This window comes from Grampus griseus (genome assembly GCF_964374135.1).
Source record: "Grampus griseus genome assembly, chromosome: 14".
NCBI classification, from domain to species: domain Eukaryota; kingdom Metazoa; phylum Chordata; class Mammalia; order Artiodactyla; family Delphinidae; genus Grampus; species Grampus griseus.
In genome coordinates this window covers 37,953,985-37,981,191 of record NC_139008.1, presented here as the reverse complement: position 1 = coordinate 37,981,191, position 27,207 = coordinate 37,953,985, and the positions used below count along the sequence as shown (strand labels likewise).

General features: G+C 47.5%; 1 protein-coding gene across 1 annotated transcript in view; it reads left to right on the top strand.

Annotated features, from left to right (window-relative positions):
• Positions 1-27,207, top strand: part of CRAMP1 (cramped chromatin regulator homolog 1) — a 63,281-nt gene continuing 36,074 nt past the window's right edge. The window contains exons 1-3 of the mRNA XM_082671631.1: positions 1-347; positions 10,514-10,707; positions 16,747-16,900. Coding sequence (XP_082527757.1) covers positions 2-347; positions 10,514-10,707; positions 16,747-16,900 — 694 coding nt within the window. The 5' untranslated portion in view covers position 1. The remainder of the gene's footprint in view (positions 348-10,513; positions 10,708-16,746; positions 16,901-27,207) is intronic.

Genomic DNA, 27,207 nt, shown 5'->3' with positions numbered 1-27,207 from the left:
GATGACAGTGAAGTTGGGAGACGGCGGCGGCGGGGAGGAAGGGCTCAAGAGGCTGGGCAAGAGGTCGGCCGATGAGGACTCGCTGGAAGGAGAGGGGCCCGGCAGCGGGGACGCGGCCGAGGAGAGCGGTGGCACAAAGAGGGACGGCAAGACCCCCCGGGACGGCGGCGACGGCCCCCAGGCCCCCTCGGGCGGCCCGCAGGCCCCGTCCCCGCCGCCCGCCTGCCCCCAGGACCAGCACCACTTCCTCAGGTCCAGCGTGAGGCCGCAAAGCAAGAGGCTCAGGAAGGACTCGTCCTGCGCCGGGGGGAGCAGCAGCGCGGGCAGCTCAGGGCCCCGCGGAAAAGGTACGGGGGACCCCAGCCCCTTTCAGGGTGTGCCCTGCGCTCCCCGGGGGTGGAGAAGGGACCCTTCCCTCCCCGCCTCCCTGCCTCCACCCAGCTCCTGCTCCCACATTTGTCCAGCACCCACACTTTAGGTGGCACTTTGCAGGGGGACATGACCCTTTCCTCCTCCAAAGAGACTCTTTCTGTATTTAAACTATGTTAAGAGGCAGTAAGTATTCCTTCTCTGGGCAAACACAATAGATTTCTGAAGGTTGGGTTTTTTCCCCCCAAGGCTCCTTGATGATTTATATGGTAGGTTATTTTAAACAGCAGACAATAGTTTAGAAATAGATTGAGAAAATACGTGCTGTATCTCTTCCCCAGACTCAGATGTGTGGAAATACAACAAAGAAATGGGCTTTTGAAACTCATTTGGGGAAAGATTGATAAGCCGAAAATGAGTGATCCGAAGGGTCTGACTTGGGCTCATCACCCTCCACTTCAAGTATGCTAGGCTTGAAAATTTTAAGGGCATCAAGATGTGGCCTTTGAGTTTCAACTAAGGTTTCCTTGGGTGCCATGAAAACATCTCCCCTGGTGTAGTAAGTGGTGAAAACATCTGTGGCCTGATGTAAATGAGTAACAGTCTACAGTATTTGTCGTGGTATTCTCAGGTTGTTGAGAATATTACGGCTTTTTTGTTCCCGATCTGCCAGTTCCCCATTGTTTTCTGCTTGTGTCTATTTATATTTTAGCATTCTGCTTTTTGTTAATTGTACAAGTGAATTTTTTTTTTTTTTAATAAATTTCGTTATTTATTTTTGGCTGTGTTAGGTCTTCCTTGCTGTGCACGGGCTTTCTGTAGTTGCGGCGAGCGGGGGATACTTTTCGTTGCGGTGTGCGGGCTTCTCATTGCGGTGGCTTCTCTTGTTGCGGAGCGCAGGCTCTAGGTGCACGGGCTTCAGTAGTTGTGGCACGCAGGCTCAGTAGTTGTGGCCCGCAGTCTCTAGAGCACATGCTCAGTAGTTGTGGTGCACAGGCTTAGTTGCTCTGTGGCATGTGGGGTCTTCCCGGACCAGGGATCGAACCTGTGTCCCCTGCATTGGCAGGCGGATTTTTAACCACGGCGCCACCAGGGAAGTCCAAGTGAATTGTTCTTAACATCCCTTTTGTTTCAGGCCACATTTGCAGCATTTTTATAGGTAGCAAATGTAACACCATTTTCTAGTGAGTTCTGCATGAAAAAACTGTCAGTTAGCTCCTTGGGAAATGGCAATTTAAATTTACTACGTGGTCCTGATAATTTTAAGAAGGAAATACCTCAGGCGCTAATGGAGGGCCCATTTTGGAGATCTGGGCCAAATGTGTGCAGTTAGGCTTGCTGCTTCTGCCTCCTTCTCAGCTGAGGAGGACTGGCCTCTGAAATCATGGCCTTACTTGGTTTTTTGGTAGACTTTTGATGTAAGTATACTTACTTGAAGATGTACATATAAGGTCATTCTGTATGTTTCAGAAGTCAAAACTTGCCTCATAGAAGCTTATTTTGGTGTGAAAGTTGCTGATCAATTAGGGAAATGTTAATTTGTTTTATTGGCTTTGTTTTGTAAAAAAATAGGTTTTCGTTCCCAGTTACAGATATGTGTAAGTTATTATGTGTGAGCTGCTGTGGTTCCTTCGAGGGTTTGTTTGTGGCTTCAGAAGCCCTGGCTCTGGTGCCCAATCAAGTTCTTGGCCTCATTCCTCTGGTCCTCTGACCTTGGTCTGCTTGCTTGACTTCAAGCCTGCTTTTCTGTTGGAGAGGCATCCTCACCTGTGAAAGGAGGAACAGCAGGGACTGACTGCTCCACTCTCTCCACGTGTGGCTGCTAAAATGAAACGAGGCGCTGGCGTGAAAGTGCTCTGTCCCCTGTAAATGACTACCTGTATGTGAGGTGAAGTGATGCTGAAACTTCAGTTAGAATTTTGGCAGTCAGGTGAGGAGAAGTTTGCTTTCGTTTGCATACTTGAGTGTGGCTCGGATGAAGAAGGTTTCCTGGGTTAGCCTTGTGTCAGATCTGTTCTTGGTTCTTGCCCAAGGTGTGGCTTGGAGCAGCAATCCACTTTCCACTAGTAAAATGGAGAGTTGTTAGAATTTGTGCTTCTTGTGACTTATGCATTTTCCTATTTTAGCAAGCAGATGTTTGTTTAAGTGAATAATAAAGCTAAACTGTAATGGTGGCATTTAGGAGAGGAGTAGAAAGCATGTTTCCTCTGCTTCACAGAACTTCTCGGCCTGCTTCTGGCCTTGAGCTTTCTAGTGAGGCCTCCTCTGGGATGTGCCTTGAGCTTCCTTTGGATGCACTTACCACGCCCAGGACATCCCCCTTCTTGCCTCAGGGCAACTCTGCTTCCCTCACGGCCCCCTTAACAGGCAGAAAGAAGGTCAGTTGTGACAGCATGCCCGTAACCTTTGGAAAGGATTCTTGGAGGAGCTATTTGTCTTACCGACCATGGAAATCTCCACCTGGAGTGATGAGCATGGACCAGTAAGGGAGTGAACAGTACTGGCATTTTACAGTTTTTTCACTTCAGAAAAATAAAATTTCCATTATATTTGAGAAATAATCACAACCTAGCTGTGGGAGGTCCCTTTGGCTGATTACTTACCGCTTTCCAGTTTCAATTTTAATGGATGGAGAACTTTGCTGTGGGTTTGGGAGGAAAAGGCTTGTGGAGGAAAGGAAGTTCTCATTTGGCTTCTCTCCACACAAATATGTCTTTTCTTTTTTTATAAGAATAGACTCTTGCCAACTTCAGTAAAAAATAAATTTTTTTGTAGTACATGTCTGAATTAAATTTTTTTTGAGTTGGTAAAGGGAAGGTAGCAATGGTTTAGTGCCAGTGCACCAAGCATCTTGCATTTTTGTTGCTTAGCTTTTAAATGTGTGCAGACACTGGGGTTTGTTGTTCAAACAGCGTGCTTAGCTAGACAGAAGGTAAGCTGCAGATCAGAAACCAGTGGATCTGCTTGATACCAAAATAAATGCTCCTCTGGCCCTACCATGTGCCCAGAGTGGCCTGAGGGCACACTTGAGACTGGATTCACAGTCTTTGGAAACACGGGCCAGGAAACAGCCCTCATGCCCTTCCCCGTTTCGCCAGTTCACAATCTGGATGATTCTGGGCGAAATAGTGCATCTCAATTTCTCGGTCTATAAATGGGGATAATGCTAGTGCCTGCCTCACCGCAATAAATAATGCTGTGAAGCCCTGCATGGCTGAGTAACAGGCTTCTCTTAGGGAAAATGTGCCTGGCTGCGAGGTCAGGGGAGCTGCAGGCTGAGTTTGAACAGGTGGACAGGGTGGGAGGAGGTCACCTGTCGGGAGGTAGGGGGTAGAGGTCCCAGGAATGCCCTGAAGTTGCTGCCCTGGCAGGACAGTTGGGCTGAGGGGATGCCTGAGGTGGAGGCAGAGTCAGACCCTCCGTTTCCATTGCTGTCCGTTTCCCTCCCCCACCCAGGTACTTTGTTCCACAGAGTCGGGGGAGCCAGTCCTAAGATGCACCGTCTCCACAGTCGGGTGGTGTCACCTGGCTTTACTGTGCTTGTGCTTAAGAATTAGTGAATCAGTGTACAGAAAGTATATTTTTCATAATCTGGGGCCTGCCTGTAGCTTCTAGGTGTTTTTAAAAGACATCTTATGAGGTACCTCACCCCGAGGCGGTCGACCTTTGGGAGAAGGTTGTCCTTTAGGGAAGAAGGGTGAGCCAGCAGTCAGGAGACCCGGTTTCCCCACCCAGAGCCCCTGTGTCCAGTTCAGCTGGGGGCAGCGGAGAGGTGCTCAACCTGCCTGAACTTCAGGTTCCTTACTTTCAAAGTGGGTCCGGTACGCCAGCGGCTGAAGCTGCACTTAATTCAGGGGCGAAGGAGTCTGCCGTGCAGGATGACTGGGGTCCTGGGGTACAGTGCCCGAAGTCAGGGCAGTTGTCTCCCTGGCGGGCTCTGCTTAGCCCTTGCTTCTCGGAGGCCCCGGGCTTGGTGTGGCTTCACCTACAGTCTGCACTGCGGTCACTCTTGTCCTCCCTCACCAGGCACTTGGGCCAGGCCTGGGCGGCTGGGTGAAGTCCCTGCTTCCTGTACCCTCTGAGGGCAGGGGGACACATCTGACCCTCTCGAAACCACCAAGGCTGGAGCTCTGTGGTTCTTGTGCCCAGTCTGATCCAGTACATGACGACTGTCATCCCAGTGTCCCACCTGGGTGGGGACGTCAAGCTCTGTGAAAGCCTTCAGACCTTGTTGGGAGAAGAGGAGGGAAGCTAGGACATTCTCCCACCTCTGTCCAGTACACACCACACTCCTCATGTGATGCTACGTATGGGGAATACATAACAACCATGACACGTGGTCCTGTTGTGTGACACAGGCCCCCCCCCCCCGCCCCGGTCACAGTAGGTCAGGAGACCTGTGGCCCAGGCCACTTCAGAGACCATGATGTAGCCGTGCAGGACAGAGAGGAAAATACCTGTAAACCAGAGGTTCTGGGTGAATGATTCAGTTCAGAGTTGTACAGATGGCATTTGCTTCACATCAAAGATGTGAATAGATAGTATGGACAAGTAGGTAAGGTAACAGTTGCGTTTTGGTTTGAAGGCTGAGCTAATTTTCAAGTACTTCCTTGACTTTTAGTGTCAACAGCAGTGTTGTTTCCATGGTGTCTCGTGAACGTCTGGAATTGTCTTGTGCCTGCCAACCATACATATTTCAGGATTTTCATTTCATGTAGTACGTTGTGTCTTGTTTTGGTGATACAAAGATACAAGGATAGCAGAGGGGTGATTTCAGATAGCAGAGTCACAAATGTGAAAAACAGCTTTGTCCTGGATGGTGGTGTGCAGTTTATCACATCAAGTAATGGCAGTGTTCTTACCACTGAAGAACCACGTGTGAAATGCTGGGAGAAGAAGACGTTCCTGGCGTCTGTGGTTTGGGTGGGAGATCAAGAATTACCTACAGAAACATTAGGAAACCATCATAGTATTCGATGAGGAGGGCATATGTTTTAGTAGGAACACAGGGATTGTAGTTGTGTTTTTCTCATTCGTTTGCAGGAGGAACAAGAAGTCTTGGAGGGTGGCTGGCCCTGGTCTGCATGTGGAGGGCGCTGAGGGGGACCCGGGACGGGCCCTAGAGACAGATGGAGCGACTAATGCCCAGGAGGGATCCTTGTGGGAGGCCCGCAGCTCTCGGGGCAGCAGCAGGCCCAGGGGAGGCATTTGGATTTGTCTGTTGGGTAACACTCTGACTGGGAATTGGCTTGCTTGACGTCTTCCCCTCTGCGTGGCCCTGGTAGTGAGGGTGTCCCCTGAGCCACGTCTGGCTGTTCAGCATGTGACACGGATGTGTGTGTTATGAGAGGCACGGAAGCACCTCTGGGAGCCTTGGCATCGCACCTCCCGTCTGGACTGACCGCGACCTGAGGGGGCCGTGTTGGGACCACATGGTGTGTGCCGCCCCTCCCGGGCTGCGCTCTCTGCTGCGCCAGGAGGTGCCCCGAGCTGGGGTGGGGGCAGGGGCAGGTGGCCACAAAGACACCAGGAATGCCCTTCTAGTCTAGAGCAGGTGGAGCCGGTCAGGGAGGCCCGTGTGTCCCCTCCTGCTGGGATGGACATTTCTGACGCCCTTGAGTTCGGCGGGTTTTCCGTCCCTCTGGGATTTTGATATATCGCTTGGAAAGAAGTTCGGCAAGCTCCAGAGGAAGGCTCAGGACGGGATTGTATGCTGTGATGGACTGTGACTACATCCTCTGCGTCTCCCCTAGTTAAGTCACAGCATCCTCCGGAGTCTTGAGCCCTGCCACTCCCTGTCTGGTGGCACCAGGCAGTCATTGAACCTATTTCCTCATCTGTCACAGACTGAGGGGGACGTTGAGATCAAGTTCCCTCTAGCTTCTGACTTTTGTGGCTCTGGTGTCATAAATACCAAAGCAGCCTTGACACGGTGGCAGCCACCACGATGTCATGTGTCCCAGGAGGACAATGCCCAGGTCTGGAGTGTGAGTCCGGGGCTCTGGTTTGGCTCCTGCTGCCCAGGGACTGTACGGCTTTCCCGCCTTCAGAGCCTCCGTTTCGCCGTCCTGAAAAGAGGTGACTGCACACCATGGGGACGGAAGGGAGCAGGCGTTTGGACGTGCTCCATGGGGCTGTGCACCTCTGTGTCCCTCACATCCAGGCCCGCGGGCACGGTGGCAGGGTGGCAATGTGTTGGGTAGGCTGCTCCACCTGTGTCTGGGCTTCCCTGGCAGGCAGATGGGTGGTTCTCTGCTGCTCGGGTGTTGGGAGGGTGCATGTGGAGGAGGGCGGGCAGTCTAGCTTGTCCGGAGTGGATGGATGGATGGGCAGTGGAAAAGGTGGACCGAGGCCATGCGTCTGTGTCCCTCAAATGTGAGCCCTGGAGAGTGGCTGCGGCGGGGTTGGTGGTCTGGGAGACCAGAGAGGGGGTTGTTAGAATCATCTTGCTCAGAGGTGGTGTGGAGCTGGCCTGGGAAAGTGGCAGCAGAAACGGGAAAGGGGAGAAGCCAGGTGGCCCCTGAGCGGCTAGAGGACTGTGGCTTGAAGTGGGTTATGAGGGAAGGCACTGGGTCCCAGGGGCCTGGGTGGGCGAGGGGCAGGGCAAACTGTGGAGCCCCCAGCCTGTGCCGCGTCAGTTCCCAAGCTCTCACTGAGCCTTTGCTGTGTGATGCCTGGTGTGGCTCTTCCTGCTTTCACAGAGCTCGCTGCGGGGCTCCCATTCTTGTGCATCGTTTCTCTTCTGGTTCCTCGGATACTGACGTCTCACGGTGCAGACTCTCGCTAACCCTCTTTATGGCCTCAGAAACACAGACACAGGTAGAGTGTTGACTTCGGCCCTGTGCTTTTGGCTGGGCACACACCCACTCCCACCCCCAGGGAGAGCCCCCACGCCCACTCAGTCTTGTTCAAAATTGTCTCCCCCCCTTACCTTCCTGCTGTTTCTGTCCTCTTTGCTTGCTTCTCTGTCTTCCCCCTTCGGTCATCACTGTTTTTGTCTGAACTTTTCCTGGGTCACCATCTCGTTCTACCAGTGTCTCTGATCCTGCTTCCTGGTTTTTTTTCTGCTTGAGCTGCGGCCCTTGAAGGAGCCTGAGGTAAAGCGGTGATGCCTCTCTCTTCTCTTCCTTATCTGAAATTTCAGGGATGTACCAGGTGCCATGTTCTCCTTCCCTCCTAAAGTTTTGTGATTTTACTTTACTTTTAAAAATCATTCAAGGTCTAGAATGACTAGCATCAAATGTTAGAAATGGTTGCCTGAGGATGATTTGCTTTCTTTTCTGAAAGTTCGTTTTGCTTTATTTTCCTCTACTGAGGACATACCGTTTTTGAAATGATAGCAGGAGAGGCTGAGCATCTGTGCAGCTGACCTCTGGAGGGGGGAGAGTGGCTCGCTGCTCCGCAGTGTGGTTGGCTGCCTCATGGGCCTCCACGGAGCCACTTTTACTGTTGTACCTTCTTTCACATCTGCTGGTTTGGTGTATTCTGTGTGCTACCCCTTAGGTCCTTTTCAGCTCAGTGACGCTTCCGTTCTGTTTTTCTTCAATGTTCATCCTCCGTGTCTCAGGTCACCAGTGTTGTAATACAGTGAAATTTCATAAAAGCCAGCAAGACGTTTGCCTTATAGAATTTTTAACAATGTGTGTGTTACTTTCAAGTATATTGACACCAGCGTGGGCTGGCAAAGGTAAACCTGAGCTGTGACTGTCAGCAAGTTGCCATTGTTTTGGAAAAAGAGAGTTTAGTGAGGGTTTTGTCAAAAGTTGAAAATGACACTGAAATCCTTTGTTGTGGGTGGTGCAGAGGTAGACAGACAACCCTTCCTCAGATGAGTACACATGAGGAACTGTGGGCTCCAAATCAACCAGAACTTCTTTTGAGAGTGGAGTTTATTTATTTATTTATTAAATATTTATTTACTTGGCTGTGCCAGATCTTAGTTTCAGCATGCAGGATCTAGTTCCCTGACCAGGGATCGAACCTGGGCCCCCTGCATTGGGAGCAGGGACTCTTAGCCACTGGACCACCAGGGAAGTCCCGAGAGTGGAGTTTAAACAGCACTCATAACCCAGTCTTCAGCTCATAACAAAGCGTCTCTGACCTACTAGAAATGGAATGAAACCGATTATCCCTGCAAATGTGCTCTAAGTTGCCACACCTGTTGAAAACATCTCCGGATGTGCTAAGCTCATTAATTAGGTCAGGGTTTGGTTTGGTTTGGTGAGGAATGGACAAAGTCAGACCACGTGTTCAGTGCGTCCTTTGCCCACCCTGGAACTCAGAGATCCTGAGGTGCAGTTCTGTTGTGCCTGTGGGATGGGAAGGGAGCAGCCGTGAAACGCTTTAAACCTGATTATGTCTTATTCTGTAACAGTGTGTTTAGGACCGTGAAGGTTGAACATTCAAATATAGTGCTGGCCAGTGGCACTTTCTGCGGTGATAGTAAGGTCCTGTGCTGTCCGGCACAGGAGCAGCTGGCCACATGTGGACACTGACTACTAGAAATGAGACTGGTGTGACTGAGGAACTGGGGTTTTTATTTTATTTAATTTTAATTAGTATTTAAATTTAAATAGCCTTGTTAGTGGCTGTCTAATTGGGCACTACAGCTCTGATGAACAGTGATTTCTGTTACCCACTCGTGTCGCTTCATGAAGGTAGCTCACTGCTAGCCTGATACACCTTTCCACATGAGAGAATCAAACGCATTCCATGTAGCCGAGTAGTTTTTTCTGCATGTATGAAAACATTCTGCTTTCTGATAGCTGACTGATGGGATCAACTGTTTTCAGATACTCATGTTGATGTAATTACATGGACCCACAGTGCACAAAGACACAACAAGGTGTAAGAGGGGAGACTGACTCCCCCCCACACCCCCTGCCCCATACCCCAGGCAGCCCCTGCTCTTGTGTTTCTTCAGGGATAGTATTTGCAAACATATGTGGAATAACGGACTTTTACTTTTTCATTTCTTTTATTTCTCATGATTGTCTTTCATCCCCTTTGGAGGCAGAGCCCTGTCAAGGGGGTGAGGGAAACGTGGCCCTGAGCCCCAGTGTGCACATGGCTGTCCAGGGCCCCCACCAGATTGACAAAGAAGTGGATCTTTATGGAAAAGCTCATGATTATCTCATTAAGAAAGCATTTAACAATAATCTGTATTTGTTTAGCTTTTCCTTTTTAAAGTACTTTTATTTTTATGATATTCTTTTCACCCTCGTTGTTCAGAGTTTGCAGATTTCTCACCATTGGATGGTCCTGCAGTTCCGTGAAAAGAGAATGCTGGTTATCACAGGGATATGCTGGGGAGTTCCCCTTCCCTCTGAGAGGAAGGAACTGAGATGGGTGGGAGGTTTGGGTCAGGTCGTAAAATTGTTATCTGTGACCTTTACCTCTGGTTTATTGCCTGCATTCTCCTGGGAGCACAGAGTTCTCAGTCCCGGCCTGGCGTTTGGTGCCCCCATGCTGTACTTTACGTGCTCTCCCCTCTTGGCGGGTTTTTCAAGGACTTGTCTTGAGATTAGGAACTGATGCTTTAAGAGCATTTGTGGGTTGTCGGTCACTCTCAGAACACCAGATTTTGTTGGTGGAAAGTGATCAGGAAAAAGGAGTTTTAAGACCTTTTTTTTTGGCCGCACTATGCGGCATGTGGGATCTTAGTTCCCTGAACAGGAATCGAACCCTTGCCCCCTGCAGTGGAAGCGTGGAGTCCTAACCACTGGACCACCAGGGAAGTCCCAGGACTTTTAAAAGGTGCTGAGGTATCACGTGGTCCATATTTAAGTATTGATTGTACCTCAAAGAAGGTAGTGTCTTATATACATTTAAATGTTTTCTTGAGTTTGAATTTCAATTTATTTGAAAAAATTTAACCTCAAACCTCAATTGAGAAGGAAAGACGCCATGTGGTTTTAGTTCACAGTGGGAAAGGAGCTGTGTGCTTTGGCGGGACCTTGTCCTTGTGCTCTGGTGGTGCCACATAAATGCTCTCCTTTTACTCACTGTTTAAACTTTTCTCTCGAGAGTCAGAGGTCAGGGCAGGACAATGTCACTCACTGGTGGAGCTGGGGGCGGGGCCCGGGTGGGCCCCGGGGCAGCCCGCTTTCCAACACAGATGGCTATATGGTTCTTTCTCTCGAAGGAGCTGACGGTGGCGGATCATCAGCTGGAAATGGGTCCGGGGTTGCCCCCGCTGCCCCTGCAGGGGGCTCTCGCTCCTCTTCCCGGAACTTAGGGTCTTCAGGCGGTGAGAAGGAAGAAGGCAAGAAGGTGCGGCGTCAGTGGGAGTCGTGGAGCACGGAGGACAAGAACACCTTCTTCGAGGGGCTGTACGAGGTGAGTGGGTCCTGCAGCCCAAGGAGGCGGCTGAAGCTCCTGGCTTCTTACCCCTTGCCTGTGGGTCCCCAGGCACAGGCCTTGACCTCTGACCTTGGCCCTTTACCTCCTCACTGTGACTTTCAAAGCTGTTACTAGTGAGGTGGCTGTTAGGAAGTGTTTTCGTTTGCTTCTTTTCTTTTCTAAGATTCTCTGAAATACGTTCTGGTCTGAAGAGTGGTGCCCTTCCCTCTGGGCCTTCCTCTTACAGCTGAGTGGGCCGATTCAGGAGGGATGTCCCCGAGAGGGAGGGGCCAGGGGACACTTGCCACATCAGTCAGAGCAGCCAGCACAACCCAGAGAGACATCACAGCTGACTGGGGACAGAGTGGCAAGTCCTAAACATAGAGAAGCTCCTCCCCCATCCCACAGCCCAATGAAACGGCCGTGCTCCCTGCCAGCCATCTTTACTTCCGGGTTTTGTTTCTCCACATCTTTGTAGTTATAGAGAACATACTTTTTTATTAACGTTAAATGCATTTTTCATGGTGTTTTGTAGTTCTTTTGCTCAGTATTTTTTTAATGCTTATAAATATTCTGCTTCAGATGAAGGCAACTATGACCCACGTGCTCACTGCCTGTTTTTTGTAAATCAAGTTTTATTGGAACACAGCTCAGCCTCTTCACTTGTACATTGTCTTTGACTACAGTGTGGTTCCTGCAGTACCTGTGGCCCTGCAACACCTAAATATTTACCCTCTGGCCAGTCCTTGTTCTACTTAACCATTTTCGTATTGTTGATTGTTGTGGTTCCTTCTAGATTCTGTTGTAAATAATGCTACCATGGACATCTTTGTGCACATTCCATATTTTAGACTTCTTCTTTGGGATGTAGTATCAAGAGTAGGTTACTTGGTCAGTGAGCCTTATTCTTTTACTAGTGAACTAATTGGAGTGATAGAAAAGTCTAGCCAAGCCTGTGAAACAAGGTTCAGAGGAAGGAGGCTTTGGAACTGAAGCCATGGAGTGTTCATAGATCAGGAGACACCTGACTGTGGGCAGAGAACAGGACGCAGAGCCGAGTTCAGAGCTTTCCCGTGGCTGGCCTGCCCCATTCCGGAGTCGATGGTTCAGTTCTGCCCTTCCTGGATAGAGGAGGCCACGTGTTGGTGCTGCCTGACTCTGTTGTCCGAGGAGAGAATGAAATGTCCACATGAGGCTTGTTCCAGTAGACGCGAAGTCATTCAAACACATTCAAGTGTGTTCCTTTTCTTCCCTGGACAGTTCTAGGGTAAAGTACAGAGGCTGTTCTTTTATAGATTATATGCCCAAATGGTGCCTTCTTTAAGCTGTTTGTTAGGCATAGAAGACTTGTGATTCCTGGAGTGTCCTCAGAATCAGCAGCCATTGCTGACTCTCACCTGAAATAGTTACTGCTTTGGTGTGGCCCCTCTGTCTTGGGGAGAAAGTGGGCTCTGCAGGCAGTCTGGCTACTCAGTTGCAGGAGCGTGGGGGAGACATGGTTGTTGATGAAAAGCAGAAGAAATCCGTGTTAATGACCTGCCCTTACCTTTCTTCAGGGGAATTAGTTCATTCCCCTCTCATCGGGCTAGGCTTCTTGTTTTAACTTTTCTACCAGGTAGGTGTTTTGAGGTCTCCTGAAATCCTTGCTTAATAATAATAATAATTAATAATTGGCTATTCAGGTCACTTAATGCTTTCTACGGTTGGTACTATTGGTGTATCCCAAATTGTATGTGTGTGTATATGTGTGTGTGAGAGAGAGAGCAAGAGAGCGCATGCACAAGTGTGGGCTTTATGTCTGTTGCTGCGTGTGTCTGACCAAAACTCAGTGGGGGAGAGAGAGAGAGAGAGAGAGAGAGAGAGAGCACGCATGCACAAGTGTGGGCTTTATGTCTGTTGCTTCCTGTGTCTGACCAAAACTCAGTGGGACTCTGGTGGGGTGATGACCGGCTGGTCAGCTAGGGCGTATGTAACCACGAGCATCTTCACCCGTGGGGCGTGGTGCTCAGCACAGGCCTCTGCAGTGTTGATGAGGGTCTTCCCTGCCTTTCTGATGCACTCTCGTCTGACTGAGCTATGCCTCAAGTGAAGAGACCCAGCTCAGAGTAGCGCAGAGGGGCAAGACCGAGCATTGAGCAGCTCTCAGAACTGAACTGGGAGGGAGCCGGAGGGACTGGATCAAGCCTGACTGTGTGCAGGGACTCCCACGGTGTCACTGGGCCTCTGCCTGTAACCCCGTGTGTTGGGGGTGACATTTCTGTGCTTATTCTCTCCTGCTTCAGGTGCTCCCCAGGGGCGAGAGTGCCTCCCCAACCCCTCCTCCATGCTAGTTAGGACAGTTCTGGGCACAACTCAGCTTGGCTGGTCCCATCCCAGACTCCTCCCTGTGGCCAGGGGTAAAGGTTGTGACCCCCATGACAGGGAGCTGGCGGGAAGACCAGTGGGATGAACGCCTGGACCAGCGTGGTTGTCCTCAACATCCTCTATACTCCATTTCACAAAGCCTGTTGCCAACTTTTCCTTTTCCCTTCTTACGTCTGTCTGTCCGTATTGCTGTCCAGTCTTGATTCCTATCTTACTCGCAGCCGCGTGGCCAGCATCTTCTGCTTGCTTTTCACTGGGTCGATAATTGCTGGAGGCCTCATCTCTGCTGTGCTTCCCCTCCCGTGTTCTGTCTGCACTTCCCAGTGTCCCACAAATCCAGCTGCTGGGCATCTCCTGTTTCCTGTGACAGCTGTACGAATACTGCGAGTTCTCGTTTCAGTCTTTGAAATGTGTGCTTCACCTCCATATAGTTTTCTCTTTCAACTTTGCCTTTTTCACTGTTGCTGTTGTTGCCACCACCCTTTATTTACCTAGTTCATGGCTAAGTATAGAAATGCAAAGAAGTCCCCCCTAAGGGGCTGGCAGTCTTACTGGGAAAACGTAACAGGCACAGAAGAAGTGGGACTCTCAGAAGGTATATGCTGACAGATGCCACAAGAGTTCAGAAGGCAGCGTCCTTTGAGAACGTGGGATGAGGAGTCGCAAAGCCCAGATTCTAGTCCCCATCTGGGCTGTCAGGTCACCTCTGGGTTCGTTAACTCAGCTATGAAACGAAGTCCTGAGATTTAGAGGCTGTGTGTGTTTGTTTGCGTCACGGTTCTTGGTCAAGAGCTGAGGGGAGTTTTGTGGGAGAGGTGGTGCCTGAGCTGGACGCTGGAGGAAGGCACTTTAGGTGCAGCTCTGCCTTGCTCTGGTTCACCTGCCATTGCTTCTTTTAAAACAGTGAGTGAGCTTTCATTCTTTGAGGATTTTTACTCTTTGTTTTGGCTGCACCGTACGACATGTGGGATCTTAATTCGCTGACCAGGGATTGAACCCGTGCCCCATGCAGTGGAAGCGTGTAGTCTTAACCACTGGACTGCCAGGGAAGTCCCATAGCACTTTTACTTTTTGACCTTAATTTTTTTTTTTTTTGTGGTACATGAGCCTCTCACTGTTGTGGCCTCTCCCGTTGCGGAGCACAGGCTCCGGACACACAGCCTCAGCGGCCATGGCTTACGGGCCTAGCCACTCTGCGGCATGTGGGATCCTCCTGGACCGGGGCATGAACCCGTGTCCCCTGCATCGGCAGGCAGACTCTCAACCACTGCGCCACCAGGGAAGCCCTTGACCTTAAATTTTGAAACGATTTCAGAGTTGGAAAAAGCTGCAAAAAGAGTACAGAGAATGCTCACATGCCCTTTAACCCGCTTTCCTGACACCCACGTAACTGCAGGGTGACCGGCAAAATGAGGAGAGTTAGTGTAGTGTCATCAGTATTTGCACTGATGTCCTATTCTGGTTCAGGACCCCACGTTGCATTTGGTTGCCATGGCTCCTGGGTCCTCCCACCTGGGACAGGTCCCTCAGTATTCCCTTTTTTTCCTGGTCTCTCACGACCTTGACATTTTTGAAGATTCCAAGTCTGTTCATTCATAGAGTGCCCCTCATTGGGCTTACCTGATGTTTCCGCACGGATAAGTTCATGTTTTGTGTTTTCTGTCAAGAGTACTGTGGGATTGCTGTGCATCCTTGGTGCGTCCTGTCCAGAGTGTGCAGTGTGATCTGTCTCAGGCCTGGCTGTGTGAACCTTGATCACTGCATTCAGGTGGCATCTCCCAGGTTCTCCACTGCCAAGTCTTTTTTTCTTTTTTTTTTTTTACTTTGAGACTATGTAAATACCCTGTTTCTCATGATTCTTTCTCCCACTAATTTAAGCAACCATTGCCTCTTCTTACCTGGAACAACTATTACTGTGGTGTTTACCCAGTGATGACCTTCTGATTCTGTTATTCTTTCTACATTTATTAAGTGGAAATCCCATGCAAGGAAAAGCTCTCCCTTCTCCTCCATTTATGTATTTATTCAATTATTTCTTTATACCTGTATGGACCCAGGGATACTTATTCTCTTCCATGGGTCATAATCCATTCATATCATTGTGATTTTGTTGCCCAGATTGTTCTAGATTTGCCCACTGGGAGCCTCTTCAGGTTGGCTGCTGTGTCCTTCTAACATGTTCCCCTTATGCTTTGAGCACTTTCTCACTTTCTGGCACCACAAGATATTCTAGACTCACCTGGTATTTTCCCTGCCCCAGACCTGGCATTGGCCATTTTTCCAAGGAGCCGTGGTTCCTTTTCGAAAGTGGGATTTAGAAACCAAGATCTGGGTACCAGAGGTGCTCAATGCTGCTGGGGTGCCGTTACCTCCAGGTCCTTCCCAGTGCTTCTTGCTGGCTTGGTTTTGATAAAAGTATCAGTAGTTGATGAGTAGTATCAGTAGTTGGTTCTCGTTGCATCAGTACCAGAACAGCACTGATGGGGACTGTTCTCTGGAACATAAATTCCATTCTGAAAATCTAAGATGTACTCAGCTTTTGCATAGAGGTGTTGAAGGAAGGCCCACAGATGTATTCAGAGCATATTCTGCATGATTCTCTTAATAAACATTCATATTTGTTATCCTTGTTCGAACATAGAATACCTTTTGTATGATCAAATCAGTGAAGCTGTTTCTGAATAGTTGATGTGTTGTTTTATTTTAAGATGCCAGATGTACAGCACCCTGAGCTCCTCCATCCTTGTGTTGTGTCTTCTGATTATTGTCTTCGTGGGGATGTGTCATTTCATGGGCTCTAAAGAACTCTGGAGATTAAGCCCTTTGTCTAAGTCATGAGCTTCATGTTTCTACTGCTCCGGGGTCCTTGCCTCATTGGTATCCACATGCTATGATAGTTCTGTTGCTGCATTATCCATTATTCTAATTGAAACCTGAGGTTCTGGGGAAGCCAGGTTGAAGTTCATGCACAAGTAGGAGCCATGAAGGATACTTGCTTAACCACAGCAGTCCCTTTTCTCCCTTTTCAGGAAGTGTCTGCATTGTACAGAAGGCTGCCTTGTTGTAACCTCGTGTTGTTTTTTTTTTTAACGTCTTTATTGGAGTATAATTGCTCTACAATGGTGTGTTAGTTCCTGCTTTATAACAAAGTGAATCAACCATACATATACATATATCCCCATATCTCCTCCCTCTTGTGTCTCCCTCTCACCTTCCCTATAACCTCGTGCTTTTTTTTAAAGTTAGCTTTATTATCGCCCTTTGTGTTATTTTATAAAGTATAAGACAATCTAGTTTTTTTTATAAATTTATTTATTTATTCATTTATTTAATTTTTGGCTGCATTGGGTCTTTGCTGCTGCACGCGGGCTTTCTCTAGTTGCAGTGAGTGGGGGCTACTCTTTGTTGCGGGCACAGGCTTCTCATTGTGGTGGCTTCTCTTGTTGCAGAGCACAGGCTGTAGGCGCGCGGACTTCAGTAGTTGTGGCTCACGGGCTCTAGAGCGCAGGCTCAGTAGTTGTGGCGCACGGGCTTAGTTGCTCCGCAGCATGTGGGATCTTCCCGGACCAGGGCTCGAACCCGTGTCCCCTGCATTGGCAGGCAGATTCTTAACTACTGCGCCACCAGGGAAGCCCCTAACCTCGTGCTTTTAATGTGGACTTTCTTTTCCAGCATGGGAAAGACTTTGAAGCGATTCAGAACAACATTGCTCTGAAATACAAGAAGAAAGGCAAGCCCGCCAGCATGGTGAAGAACAAGGAGCAGGTCCGGCACTTCTACTACCGCACGTGGCACAAGATCACCAAGTACATTGACTTCGACAATGGTGAGTGCCTAGGCTGGCTTCCTGGGGCCAGAGGCGGGGTGGCTTCTGGTCCAGGAGCGTGGCTTCCGCAAACCTGCAGGCCACACCTTCTGGCATTATTCTCACCCAGCCACACGGCCTGGGGTGTTCTCACCTCTGGTGCTTTGGCTGACAGGAGGCCTCGTAACTGGTGGTCAGGCTGAGTTACAAGGAAGCCTGTGGTGTCTGAGTCCCTGGCTCGCTCCCCCCTGGGAGGGAGGGCACCGTGGTCCAGAATCACACCTCCCCGTTGCCTGCCCTTCTCCCATGGGAACCCCAGTGGGGTGAGGGTCGGGCAGGGCCTGGTATGCGTCGGCCCGGGTGGACGGCTGGCGTTCCAGGGCTTTTCCCAGACTCTTTTTCCAGGCTCTGTGTTTGAGTCCAGTTTGCGTGGCTCCATCTTTATTTATTTATTTATATATTTATTTTTCTATTTTTTTTTTTTTTTTACATCTTTATTGGAGTATAATTGCTTTACAATGGTGTGTTAGTTTCTGCTTTATAACAAAGTGAATCAGTTATACATATACATATGTTCCCAAATCTCTTCCTTCTTGCATCTCCCTCCCTCCCACCCTCCCTATCCCACCCCTCTAGGTGGTCACAAAGCACCGAGCTGATCTCCCTGTGCTATGCGGCTGCTTCCCACTAGCTATCTGTTTTACATTTGATAGTATGTATATGTCCATGCCACTCTCTCACTTTATCACAGCTTACCCTTCCCCCTCCCCATATCCTCAAATCCATTCTCTAGTAGGTCTGTGTCTTTATTCCTGTCTTACCCCTAGGTTCTTCATGACATTTTTTTTTTTCTTAAATTCCATATATATGTGTTAGCATACGGTATTTGTCTTTCTCTTTCTGACATACTTCACTCTGTATGACAGACTCTAGGTCCATCCACCTCATTACAAATAGCTCAATTTCATTTCTTTTTATGGCTGAGTAATATTCCATTGTATATATGTACCACATCTTCTTTATCCATTCATCTGTTGATGGACACTTAGGTTGCTTCCATGTCCTGGCTATTGTAAATAGAGCTGCAATGAACATTTTGGTACATGACTCTTTTTGAATTATGGTTTTCTCAGGATATATGCCCAGTAGTGGGATTGCTGGGTCATATGGTAATTCTATTTTTAGTTTTTTAAGGAACCTTCATACTGTTCTCCATAGTCGCTGTACCAATTCACATTCCCACCAACAGTGCAAGAGGGTTCCCTTTTCTCCACACCCTCTCCAGCATTTATTGTTTCTAGATTTTTTGATGATGGCCATTCTGACTGGTGTGAGATGACACCTCATTGTAGTTTTGATTTGCATTTCTCTAATAATTAGTGATGTTGAGCAGCTTTTCATGTGCTTCTTGGCCATCTGTATGCCTTCTTTGGAGAAATGTCTAGGTCTTCTGCCCATTTTTGGATTGGGTTGTTTGTTTTTTTAATACTGAGCTGCATGAGCTGTTATATTTTGGGGATTAATCCTTTGTCTATTGATTCGTTTGCAAATATTTTCTCCTATTCTGAGGGTTGTCTTTTGGTCTTGTTTATGGTTTCCTTTGCTGTGCAAAAGCTTTGAAGTTTCATTAGGTCCCATTTGTTTATTTTTGTTTTTATTTCCATTTCTCTAGGAGGTGGGTCAAAAAGGATCTTACTGTGATTTATGTCCTAGAGTGTTCTGCCTATGTTTTCCTCTAAGAGTTTGATAGTTTCTGGCCTTACATTTAGGTCTTTAATCCATTTTGAGCTTATTTTTGTATATGGTGTTAGGGAGTGATCTAATCTCATACTTTTACATGTGCCTGTCCAGTTTTCCCAGCACCACTTATTGAAGAGGCTGTCCTTTCTCCACTGTACATTCCTGCCTCCTTTATCAAAGATAAGGTGACCATATGTGTGTGGGTTTATCTCTGGGCTTTCTATCCTGTTCCATTGATCTATCTTTCTGTTTTTGTGCCAGTACCATACTGTCTTGATTACTGTAGCGTTGTAGTATAGTCTGAAGTCAGGGAGCCTGATTCCTCCAGCTCCGTTTTTCGTTCTAAAGATTGCTTTGGCTATTCGGGGTCTTTTGTGTTTCCATGCAAATTGTGAAATTTTTTGTTCTAGTTCTGTGAAAAATGCCAGTGGTAGTTTGATAGAGATTGCATTGAATCTGTAGATGGCTTTGGGTAGTAGAGTCATTTTCACAATGTTGATTCTTCCAATCCAAGAACATGGTATATCTCTCCATCTGTTTGTATCATCTTTAATTTCTTTCATCAGTGTCTTATAATTTTCTGCATACAGGTCTTTTGTCTCCTTAGGTAGGTATTCCTAGATATTTTATTCTTTTTGTTGCAATGGTAAATGGGAGTGTTTTCTTGATTTCACTTTCAGATTTTTCATCATTAGTGTATAGGAATGCCAGAGATTTCTATGCATTAATTTTGTATCCTGCTACTTTACCAAATTCATTGATTAGCTCTAGTAGTTTTCTGGTGACATCTTTAGGATTCTCTATGTATAGTATCATGTCATCTGCAAACAGTGACAGCTTTACTTCTTCTTTTCCGATTTGGATTCCTTTTATTTCCTTTTCTTCTCTGATTGCTGTGGCTAAAACTTCCAAAACTATGTTGAATAAGAGTGGTGAGAGTGGGCAACCTTGTCTTGTTCCTGATCTTAGTGGAAATGCTTTCAGTTTTTCACCATTGAGGACGATGTTGGCTGTGGGTTTGTCATATATGGCCTTTATTATGTTGAGGAAAGTTCCCTCTATGCCTACTTTCTGGAGGGTTTTTATCATAAATGGGTGTTGAATTTTGTCAAAAGCTTTCTCTGCATCTATTGACATGACCATATGGTTTTTCTCCTTCTGTTTGTTAATATGGTGTATTGATTTGCGTATATTGAAGAATCCTTGCATTCCTGGAATAAACCCCACTTGATCATGGTGTATGATCCTTTTAATGTGCTGTTGGATTCTGTTTGCTAGTATTTTGTTGAGGATATTTGTATCTATGTTCATCAGTGATATTGGCCTGTAGTTTTCTTTCTTTGTGACATCCTTGTCTGGTTTTCATATCAGGGTGATGGTGGCCTCGTAGAATGCGTTTGGGAGTGTTCCACCCTCTGCCATATTTTGGAAGAGTTTGAGAAGGATAGGTGTTAGCTCTTCTCTAAATGTTTGATAGAATTCGCCTGTGAAGCCATCTGGTCCTGAGCTTTTGTTTGTTGGAAGTTTTTGTTGTTGTTGTTTTTTGCGGTACGCGGGCCTCTCACTGCTGTGACCTCTCCTGTTGCGGAACACAGGCTCCGGATGCGCAGGCCCAGTGGCCATGGCTCACGGGCCCAGCCACTCCGCGGCACGTGGGATCCTCCCGGACTGGGGCATGAACCTGTGTCCCCTGCATCGGCAGGCGGACTCCCAACCACTGCGCCACCAGGGAAGCCCCTGTTGGAAGATTTTTAATCACAGTTTCAATTTCAGTGCTTGTGATTGGTCTGTTCATATTTTCTGTTTCTTCCTGATTCAGTCTTGGCAGGTTGTGCATTTCTAAGAATTTGTCCATTTCTTCCAGGTTGTCCATTTTATTGGCATAGAGTTGCTTGTAGTAATCTCATGATCTTTTGTATTTCTGCAGTGTCAGTTGTTACTTCTCTTTCTTCATTTCTAATTCTATTGATTTGAGTCTTCTCCCTTTTTTTCTTGATGAGTCTGGCTAATTGTTTATCAATTTTGTTTATCTTCTCAAAGAACCAGCTTTTAGTTTTATTGATCTTTGCTATCATTTCCTTCATTTCTTTTTCATTGATTTCTGATCTGATCTTTATGATTTCTTTCCTTCTGCTAACTTTGGGGTTTTATTGTTCTTTCTCTAATTGCTTTAGGTGCAAGGTTAGGTTGTTTATTCGAGATGTTTCCTGTTTCTTAAGGTAGGATTGTATTGCTATAAACTTCCCTCTTAGAACTGCTTTTGCTGCATCCCATAGGTTTTGGGTCTTCGTGTCTCCATTGTCCTTTGTTTCTAGGTATTTTTTGATTTCCTCTTTGATTTCTTCAGTGATCACTTCGTTATTAAGTAGTGTATTGTTTAGCCTCCATGTGTTTGTATTTTTTACAGATCTTTTCCTGTAATTGATATCTAGTCTCATAGCATTGTGGTCGGAAAAGATACTTGATACAATTTCAGTTTTCTTAAATTTACCAAGGCTTGATTTGTGACCCAAGATATGATCTATCCTGGAGAATGTTCCATGAGCACTTGAGAAAAATGTGTATTCTGTTGTTTTTGGATGGAATGTCCTATAAATATCAATTAAGTCCATCTTGTTTAATGTATCATTTAAAGCTTGTGTTTCCTTATTTATTTTCATTTTGGATGATCTGTCAATGGGTGAAAGTGGGGTGTTAAAGTCCCCCCCTAATATGAATGTGTTACTGTCGATTTCCCCTTTTATGGCTGTTAGTATTTGCCTTATGTATTGAGGTGCTCCTATGTTGGGTGCATAAATATTTACAATTGTTATATCTTCTTCTTGGATCGATCCGTTGATCATTATGTAGTGTCCTTCTTTGTCTCTTCTAATAGTCTTTATTTTAAAGTCCATTTTGTCTGATATGAGAATTGCTACTCCAGCTTTCTTTTGGTTTCCATTTGCATGGAATATTTTTCCATCCCCTCACTTTCAGTCTGTATGTGTCTCTAGGTCTGAAGTGGGTCTCTTGTAGACAGCATTTATATGGGTCTTGTTTTTGTATCCATTCAGCCAGTTTGTGTCTTTTGGTGGGAGCATTTAATCCATTTACATTTAAGGTCATTATAGATATGTATGTTCCTATACCCATTTTCTTAATTGTTTTGGGTTTGTTATTATAGGTCTTTTCCTTTTGTGTTTCTTGCCTAGAGAAGATCCTTTAGCATTTGTTGTAAAGCTGGTTTGGTAGTGCTGAACTCTCTCAGCTTTTGCTTGTCTGTAAAGGTTTTAATTTCTCCATCAAACCTGAATGAGATCCTTGCTGGGTAGAGTAATCTTGGTTGTAGGTTTTTCTCCTTCAACACTTTAAATATGTCCTGCCAGTCCCTTCTGGCTTGCAGAGTTTCTGCTGAAAGATCAGCTGTTAACCTTATGGGGATTCCCTTGTTTGTTATTTTTCCCTTGCTGCTTTTAATATGTTTTCTTTGTATTTAATTTTTGACAGTTTGATTAATATGTGTCTTGGTGTGTTTCTGCTTGGATTTATCCTGTATGGGACTCTGTGTGCTTCCTGGACTTGATTAACTATTTCCTTTCCCATATTAGGGAAGTTTTCAACTATAATCTCTTCAAATATTTTCTCAGTGCCTTTCTTTTTCTCTTCTTCTTCTGGAACCCCTATAATTCAAATGTTGGTACGTTTAATGTTGTCCCAGAGGTCTCTGAGACTGTCCTCAGTTCTTTTCATTCTTTTTTCTGCTCTGCAGTAGTTATTTCCACTATTTCTTCCAGGTCACTTATCCATTCTTCTGCCTCAATTATTCTGCTATTGATCCCTTCTAGAGTATTTTTAATTTCATTTATTGTGTTGTTCATCGTTGCTTGTTTCATCTTTAGTTCTTCTAGGTCATTGTTAAATGTTTCTTGTGTTTTCTCTATTCTATTTCCAAGATTTTGGATCATCTTTACTGTCATTATTCTGAATTGTTTTTCAGGTAGACTGCCTATTTCCTCTTCATTTGTTAGGTCTGGTGGGGTTTTATCTTGCTCCTTCATCTGCAGTGTGTTTTTCTGTCTTCTCATTTTGCTTATCTTACTGTGTTTGGGATCTCCTTTTTGCAGGCTGCAGGTTCGTAGTTCCCGTTGTTTTTGGTGTCTGTCCCCAGTGGGTAAAGTTGGTTGGTGGGTTGTGAAGGCTTCCTGGTGGAGGGGACTAGTGCCTGTGTTCTGATGGATGAGGCTGGATCTTGTCTTTCTGGTGGGCAGGTCCATGTCTGCTGGTGTGTTTTGGGGTGTCTGTGGCTTTATTATGATTTTAGGCAGCCTCTCTGCTAATGGGTGGGGTTGTGTTCCTGTCTTGCTAGTTGTTTGGCATAAGGTGTGCAGCACTGTAGCTTGCTGGTCGTTGAGTGAAGCTGGGTGTTGGTGTTGAGATGGATATCTCTGGGAGATTTTCGCCGTTTGATATTACGTGGAGCTGGGAGGTTTCTTGTGGACCAGTGTCCTGAAGTTGGTTCTCCCACCTCAGAGGCACAGCACTGACTCCTGGCTGCAGCACCAAGAGCCTTTCATCCACACGGCTCAGAATAAAAGGGAGAAAAAGTAGAAAGAAAGAAAGAAAGAGGATAAAAGAAAATAAAGTAAGGTAAAATAAAATAAAATTATTAAAATAAAAAAATAATTATTAAGAAAAAAATTTTTAAAAAAAAATTTTAAAAAACGGACGGATAGAACCCTAGGACAAATGGTGAAAGCAAAGATATACAGACAAAATCTCACACAGAAGCATACACATACACACTCACAAAAAGAGGAAAAGGGGAAAAACTAATAAATCTTGCTCTCAAAGTCCACCTCCTCAATTTGGGATGATTCGTTGTCTATTCAGGTCTTCCACAGATGTAGGGTACATCAAGTTGATGGTGGAGATTTAATCCACTGCTCCTGAGGCTGCTGGGAGAGCTTTCCCTTTCTCTTCTTTGTTCGCACAGCTCCTGGGGTTCAGCTTTGGATTTGGCCCCGCCTCTGCATTTAGGTCGCTGGAGGGCGTCTGTTCTTCGCTCAGACAGGACGGGGTTAAAGGAGCCGCTGATTTGGGGGCTCTGGCTCACTCAAGCTGGGGGGAGGGAGGGGTACAGAGTGCGGGGCGAGCCTGCGGCGGCAGAGGCTGGCATGACTTTGCACCAGCCTGAGGCGTGCCGTGTGTTCTCCCGGGGAAGTTGTCCCTAGATCCTGGGACCCTGGCAGTGGCGGGCTGCACAGGCTCCCCGGAAGGGAGGTGTGGAGAGTGACCTGTGCTTGCACACAGGCTTCTTGGTGGCGGCAGCAGCAGCCTTAGTGTCTCATGCCTGTCTCTGGGATCCGCGCTGTTAGCCCTGGCTAACGCCTGTCTCTGGAGCTCCTTTAAGTAACGCTCTTAATCCTATCTCCTCGAGCACTGGGACACAAAGAGGAAAGAAAAAGTCTCTTGCCTCTTCAGCAGCTCCAGACTTTTTCCTGGACTCCCTCCCGGCTAGCCGTGGTGCACTAACCCCCTGCAGGCTGTGTTCACACCGCCAACCCCATCCTGGCGCTCCGACCGCAGCCCGAGCCTCAACCCCCAGCCCCGCCTGCCCCGGCGGGTGAGCAGGCAAGCCTCTCAGCCTGGTGAGTGCCGGTTGGCCCTGATCCTCTGTGCGGGAATCTCTCTGCTTTGCCCTCCGCATCCCTGTTACTGCGCTCTCCTCCGCGGCTCCGAAGCTTCCCCCCTCCGCCACCCGCAGTCTCCGCCCTCGAAGGGGCTCCTAGTGTGTGGAAACCTTTCCTCCTTCACGGCTCCCTCCCACTGGTGCAGGTCCCGTCCCTATTCTTTTGTCTCTGTTTATTCTTTATTCTTTTGCCCAGCCCAGGTACATGGGGAGTTTCTTGCCTTTTGGGAGGTCTGAGGTCTTCTGCCAGCATTCAATAGGTGTTCTGTAGGGGTTGTTCCACCTGTAGATGTATTTCTGATGTATCTGTGGGGAGGAAGGTAATCTCCGCGTCTTACTCTTCCGCCATCTTCCCCTAGATCCGTGGCTCCATCTTTAATTCATTAGTCTAGGTCATCGCCAGGTGCAGTTCTGACTTCCTGCTCAGAGCACCTCTGTCCTACGGGAGGAATTGCTGCCTCCTGTGTCCGCACGCCGGGAGAATCCTGTGTCTGTGTCATTCCTGCTGCTTCTCTCGTCGATCGGTCTCTCCACATGTGTGCTTCCACTGACTGCACTGATTTCTGACACACCCTCCAAATAACATCAGTTCTGATCCAGATTAATCGTGGTTGCTGTGGTCACGTTACTCCCCTTTGTACCTTTGTCTGTACCCTGCAGGTGTTCTCTTGGCCAGTCAGTGTGTCCTAGCCTCCCCCCGCTGACCCATCTGGCTCTCTTCGCTGGCTTTCCCTTAGGTCGGGATGCCAGGGCCAGGGATTCCTCCTCTGGCCTTAGAAAAGCCCAGAGACAGTGATTCAAGCTGTCTTTTTCTGTAAAAGGTCAGATGGTGAATATAGATATTTTTGGCTTTGGGGTTTTATGGTCTTTATTGAAACCACTTCACTCTGCTTTCTAGCTCATTGTGGATAATACATAGAGGAACACATGTTGCTGCATTTGCCTGTTTAAAAAGAGAGCCCTTGGGCCAGATCTGGCCTGCGATTTGCTGTCCTCTGCCCTGGAGAATTCCTTCCTCCCTGCCATCGGCCAGCACTAGGCCTCTCAGGGACTGGGAGGTCCCAGGGTCTGGTGATGGTTGTTATGGTCACTGCATTTCCCATCTGCTTCTGTCTTTTTTTTTTTTTTTTTTTTTTTTGGCCATGCCACGTGGCTTGCAGGATCTTAGTTCCCTGACCAGGGACTGAACCCCGGCCCCAGCAGTGAAAGTGCAGAGTCCTAACCACTGGACCGCCAGGGAATCCCCATCTGGTTCTGTCCTACGACACTGTCCTCTGAATGTATTTCCCTTTGAATCTTTGGGGGCACCTCTTACTCACCTATCAGTGTTTCTGGTTCTACTCCGAGCTTCTCAGATCTGTTCTCACTACCTGGCCTGCCTTGGTCCTGCCCTAGACCAGTGCTGCTGGTCCTGCCCTTCGTAACCCAGCCTTTGAGCTGTGAGATCCACACAAAATGTTCATCTGCCCGGCCGCTCCCTTGCCTGAGCCCCCTTCCTCTGCCCCACCAGAGACCCGCACCATGACCTGCCACGGCCCCGGCAATGGAGTCACCTGCCTCCTTACCTGCACTTTTCTTCACACCTTGACTCCTGCCACACTCCTGCCACTCCCACCTGGTCGTCCTCCCTAACCTGTTCACCAGGACTCAGCTCCTGTGTCAGTTGTCCCAGAAATCCTCCCCTGAATCCTCTCTTGTCCCCACTGCCGCCTGTGGTTGGGCACGTGGCATGCTGTTCCCTGGAGGTGCCTGTAATGCGCTTGATCGGGTGGAGGAGAAAGCCCCGGCTCGGCAGTGGAGGCCCTGGCCCCTGTCCACTCCAATGATGCGGGGAGTGGAGGTCCAAGTCCAGGCAGCATCCTCTTCCCATTGTACCCCTCTCGCTCTGTCTCCTGACTTTTGTCTGCCTTACAAGTACTGTTTTCACACCACCTTTTCATGTCGATGTAGAATTTCTCCATGTGTTTGTTTTTTAAATGACATCTGTTTTAGTTTTTTCAGTATTAGTAAGTTTTCTTAACCTAATGCTTGGTGATCAGTTCTTTAATTAATTAATTAATTAATTATTTTTATTTGGCTGCATCAGGTCTTAGTAGCGGCATGCAGTATCTTTCATTGTGGTGCACGGGCTTCTTTCTGTTTGTGGCACGTGGGCTTAGTAGTTGTGGCATGGCATGTGAGATCTTAGTTCCCTGACCAGGGCTTGAACCTGCGTCCCCTGCGTAGGAAGGTGGATTCTTAACCACTGGACCACCGGGGAAGTCCCTCCGTGTGGTGTGTGTGTGTGTGTGTATGTGTATATATACATATATATATATATATATATATATATGTATATATACACATCATTTATTTATTTATTTTTGGCTCTGTTGGGTCTTCATTTCTGTGCGAGGGCTTTTTCCAGTTGTGGCGAGCGGGGGCCACTCTTCATCGCGGTGTGCGAGCCTCTCACTGTCACGGCCTCTCGTTGTGAAGCACAGGCTCCAGATGCGCAGGCTCAGTAGTTGTGGCTCACGGGCCCAGTTGCTCCGCGGCATGTGGGATCCTCCCAGACCAGGGCTCGAACCCGTGTCCCCTGCATCGGCAGGCAGATTCTCAACTACTGCGCCACCAGGGGAGCCCTCCATGTGTTTTTTATTAAATTTATTTGTTTGAGTGGAGATACTACAAATGAATACATTTTACCTTTCCTTTTGGATTTGGAAGTCACTTATAGTGTTTTTAAATAACACAGGGTGGATATCTTTATTCATATAGCACTCTTCTTCAGATAAATTCACACAATTGTGGTAAAATTACACTAACGTTACTGCTAATTGTCTCATCGTGAACATCCCGTCACAGCACTGTCTGACAACCCTCCCGGAAGGTGCGTGTCCGGTCCTCTGTCCTGGGGGTCTGTGTGCCTCTCCCTGCA